This window comes from Dufourea novaeangliae, unplaced genomic scaffold (genome assembly GCF_001272555.1).
Source record: "Dufourea novaeangliae isolate 0120121106 unplaced genomic scaffold, ASM127255v1 scaffold149, whole genome shotgun sequence".
Lineage (NCBI taxonomy): Eukaryota > Metazoa > Arthropoda > Insecta > Hymenoptera > Halictidae > Dufourea > Dufourea novaeangliae.
Window position 1 is genome coordinate 588,581 of NW_015374025.1, and position 4,038 is coordinate 592,618.

Below are 4,038 nucleotides of genomic sequence, written 5' to 3' on the forward strand. Positions count from 1 at the left end.
AATAATTATTCTCATGTTAAAAATATTTTTCATTTTTGTAAAATCTTGATAAACATTGCTTTCCTTTTTTTTATTGTCATATAGGAACTGGCATTACAGTAAATGCAGTTCATCCAGGTGTAGTACACACTGAGATAGTCCGACATATGGGATTTAACAACAGTTATATTTCGAGACTGATTGTGAAATCGTTGCTGTGGTTGTTTGTTAAGTCTTCCATGAAAGGAGCACAACCTGTTTTGTATGTTGCATTAGATCCATCTTTGCAAGATGTAACTGGAGCATACTTTAGGTAAGTTTTATTATAAGTGATTTAAAATACTATTATATTGTTTCCATATTATTTTTATTACAGCAATTTTAGAATGGCAGATATTTCGGAGGAAGCAAAGAATGATCAAATTGCTAAATGGTTGTGGGTAGTTAGTGAAAAATGGACTAAATTAAGTTTTGTATAATTTAATGTAAATCTAATAAAGTCTAATCTAAATTTAATAAAAATAAATCATGTTAATCCTCTCAGTGTTGGTATACATTACAGTAAGTAAAGTAGTACCCGATTTTAGTTTCATATGAGTAATTTTTTATAATAAAATTTTTCTACATTTCTGCAGTTCATGAGTTTTGCAATTAAAAATTGTAGCTTGATTACAACAATTATTACACGTATAGTAATATTATAAAAATGATAAAATTTGCATCCTTACTCAAGAAAGCAAAATGAGTGATTGTTTGACAGATCAAAAATACATAAATGTGCATAGGTACATAATGAAAAAAACCGGATTACTCACCAAATTATTGCATCCCATTTTTTCAAGCGTAGCATAGAATGTTCTTCATTTTTTACACAGAGTATAGCCACAACAAATTATTTAAAAAATACTTTGTTTTATAACATTACATTTACATAATAGAAAAATATGTGAAAAACTGAAATGTAAGAAACATTCACCATTTGAAATTCACTACATATTGACTGTCCGCGCGAAAAGCACAATTAACATGTAAGCAGTTCTAACTGACGAGTTCAAACAGTTTTGTTTCTACTATTGAATGTTCCAAACATATACACAATGTTAGGAAAAAAGATCGTCCATCTATATATTTTGGCTTAAATAAAAAAATCTGATAGATTACGTTATGTTACTATATACAGAATGCACATACTTTAAAAATATACATATACATATTTGTTTCATTTTGATCTTCCTCCATAAGTACGTTCAATTTGAAATCGAAATCTTCTAAATGTAATAGCGCATGCGTCTTAATACTGTTTCTAACGTTACAATGTTTTGACTAGAGATGGCGTGAACTGCTACTTGTGTGTAGTGATGGGATTTGGAACGCTTCGAATCGATTAGAAACTGTCTTGAATTCGAGCGACAAATTCGAATCGCTTCGAATCTGATTCGAAGCTACAAAAGTCTTGAAAGTCTTGAACGGATTCGAAGTTCCGAGGCAATTCGAAGTCTCGAGCGGCTTCGAAGTCTTGACCAGATTCGAAGACTTTTTTTTTTATTTAGTAATTTAACGGGTATTAACCCAGTATACATATATAACAATTAATGACAATAAGATTAGAAACAGTTACATTAATATATTATACAGTATGGAATAGTCACAACAGGAAAGTTTTAATGAAATATTAACAAGATTAAACAGTTCTTAGTGCTCTATGTAGGGATGCCTTAAAGTATTCAATAGAGCCACTGAAAAAGTCAATCAGATCCGTGAAATTATTGGCTGATTTCAGGATTCGATAAATTGGATCGCCTGAACCATATTTAGTTTTTACTATATCAAGTCTTGACCAGATTCGAAGTCTTGACCGGATTCGAGTCTTGAACGGTCTTGGAAATCTTGAGGAAAATGTCTTTTAGGAAAGACAATGGGGGGTGCACTCCTAAGTGGACGTGCCTTCAATGCGTTCGGTCGATTCGTCACGTACAGCCTATCCATGAAAATATACAAACTATCGACGACCCAGACGTCTCGCTAAGAGGCTGTGCGTCGAGAACTCCCAAGATTTCCAAGACCGTTCAAGACTCGAATCCGCTCAAGACTTCGAATCCGTTCAAGACTTCGAATCCGTTCAAGACTTTCAAGACTTTTGTAGCTTCGAATCAGATTCGAAGCGATTCGAAGTTTTCGTCCATGTACAGATTCGAAGCGATTCGAAGCGTTCCAAATCCCATGATTCCCATCGCTACTTGTGAAAATATATTCTCCCGCAAGGAGAAAGAGGCGCGTCCATCGCGTTGCCGCCTGCGTGCGGCAGATGCTACATCACGTACACGACTCGTAGACAATAAAGCTTTGTCCATACTAGAGATGGTGTGCAAAATCACTAACGGTGATTTATCACAGTGTTTACCAAATCACGATCACGGTCGTGATTTAACTTCATTTACGACCGTGATTGCGATTTTTTTATCTTGAGTGAATTTGCTCACTGCGATCGTAAGTCCTTGATCTTTAAACAGAAAAACGCATTCAATATGATTTTACGATGAATTACATTACTATTTGTGTTTGTAAAAATCAGTAGAAAAAACAAGAATTTCTAAAAAAATGATTTGCTAGGTAACATGTAGATTATAATTTATATCATTAATTTATTCATTATTCTTCATTGTTTCTAATTATTTTTTCACTTTATACGATATAACTCGAATTTTTGTTTTGATGTCGTTAATATAAAATATACAGATTATGTGTCGCGTGTAAAGAACTGTTAGGTTCCTCCACCAATCAGAAACGATCACGAGAAATCACGAAACACTGTGAAAAATCACCGTGATTGGGAACGAACGTGATCGAATCACGAGTGATTCACAAGTAGCAGTTCACGCCATCTCTATTCCATACACGTGGCAGTATTATTTAACCTCCGCGCTACAGTGGCCGGGACGTAATATCCCTAGCGTCCTTCAAAGCCACAATTTCCTATAGGCAGTGATGCCAGGACGTGGGATTTTCTCCCACATGGGAGCCTTCGTGCGCATGCGCATGCGGACGTCACAGCTCGACGGCGGTTGTTTCCATGGACGTATCTATGTGCAACAGTAGGTACGCGTAAGGGGCCCTTCCCAGTTGTTTCCCGCGTTTTTCGTTAAAGTGAAGGTGAGTCGCGTAATGTTATATAATATATTGAATTGTAGTGCAATATTAGTGTATTACAGTGACAGAAACCAGAAGATGGATTACCAGCAGCCTAGTTCGAGTGGATTGGCGGATAAGAAGAGAAGTAACAAAGGGAAAGTATTCCAATTATCTTGGCTAAAGAATAATATTTTCAAAGACTGGTTAAAATCTGATAATAATAAAAAAGCTTTCTGCACGGCTTGCAATAAAGTCTTGGCATGCGGAAAATCAGAACTTATTAGACATTCGCGGACTCAATTACATATTAAAAATACAAGCAAAAGCTGTGATATCACACCATCTGTTTTATTACCAAAAGTTGATAGTAATTCTGATTTGGACCATGTTAATAAAGTCAAAACAGCCGAAATAAAGTTAGCTGCGTTTTACGCGGAGCACAATATAGCTTTTCAAACAATTAATCACATGGTCCCTTTATTAAAGGAAACCTGTTCAGATCCGCAGGTGGTTAAGGATCTAAAATTGTCACGAACTAAATGTACGCAGATAATAAAAAATGTAATAGGCAAACGCGAAAGCGATAAGCTTATTACAGAATTAAAAATTCAGAAATTTTCAATATTAATTGATGAAAGCACGACTATATGTTTCATATATAATGTTCTTGTTTGAATACTAGTAAGGTTTTCTGCAGTTTTTCTTACTCTCGCAACAAATGTTTGTATTCATGTAATAAATCGGCTGCAGATGTACAAAATAATAAAAAAATATATATTCATTTATTTCCATGTAAATATGTTATTTCTTTTAAAAATGTCCTCTTCCTGTAATTTCTACCGTATTTCAATTGTCACGGGGGTCTAACGATACCCCATATTTGAGTGAAGTATATACGTTACTGAGGATTAGGTAGTGCGCATGCGTGGG

At 34.7% G+C, this 4,038-nt stretch overlaps 1 protein-coding gene across 1 annotated transcript in view; it reads left to right on the forward strand.

The window, feature by feature from the left end:
• Positions 1 to 489, forward strand: part of LOC107189265 (retinol dehydrogenase 13-like) — a 1,555-nt gene extending 1,066 nt beyond the window's left edge. The window contains exons 5-6 of the mRNA XM_015577754.1: positions 85 to 292; positions 356 to 489. Coding sequence (XP_015433240.1) covers positions 85 to 292; positions 356 to 458 — 311 coding nt within the window. The 3' untranslated portion in view covers positions 459 to 489. The remainder of the gene's footprint in view (positions 1 to 84; positions 293 to 355) is intronic.
• The last annotated feature ends 3,549 nt before the right edge of the window (positions 490 to 4,038 follow it).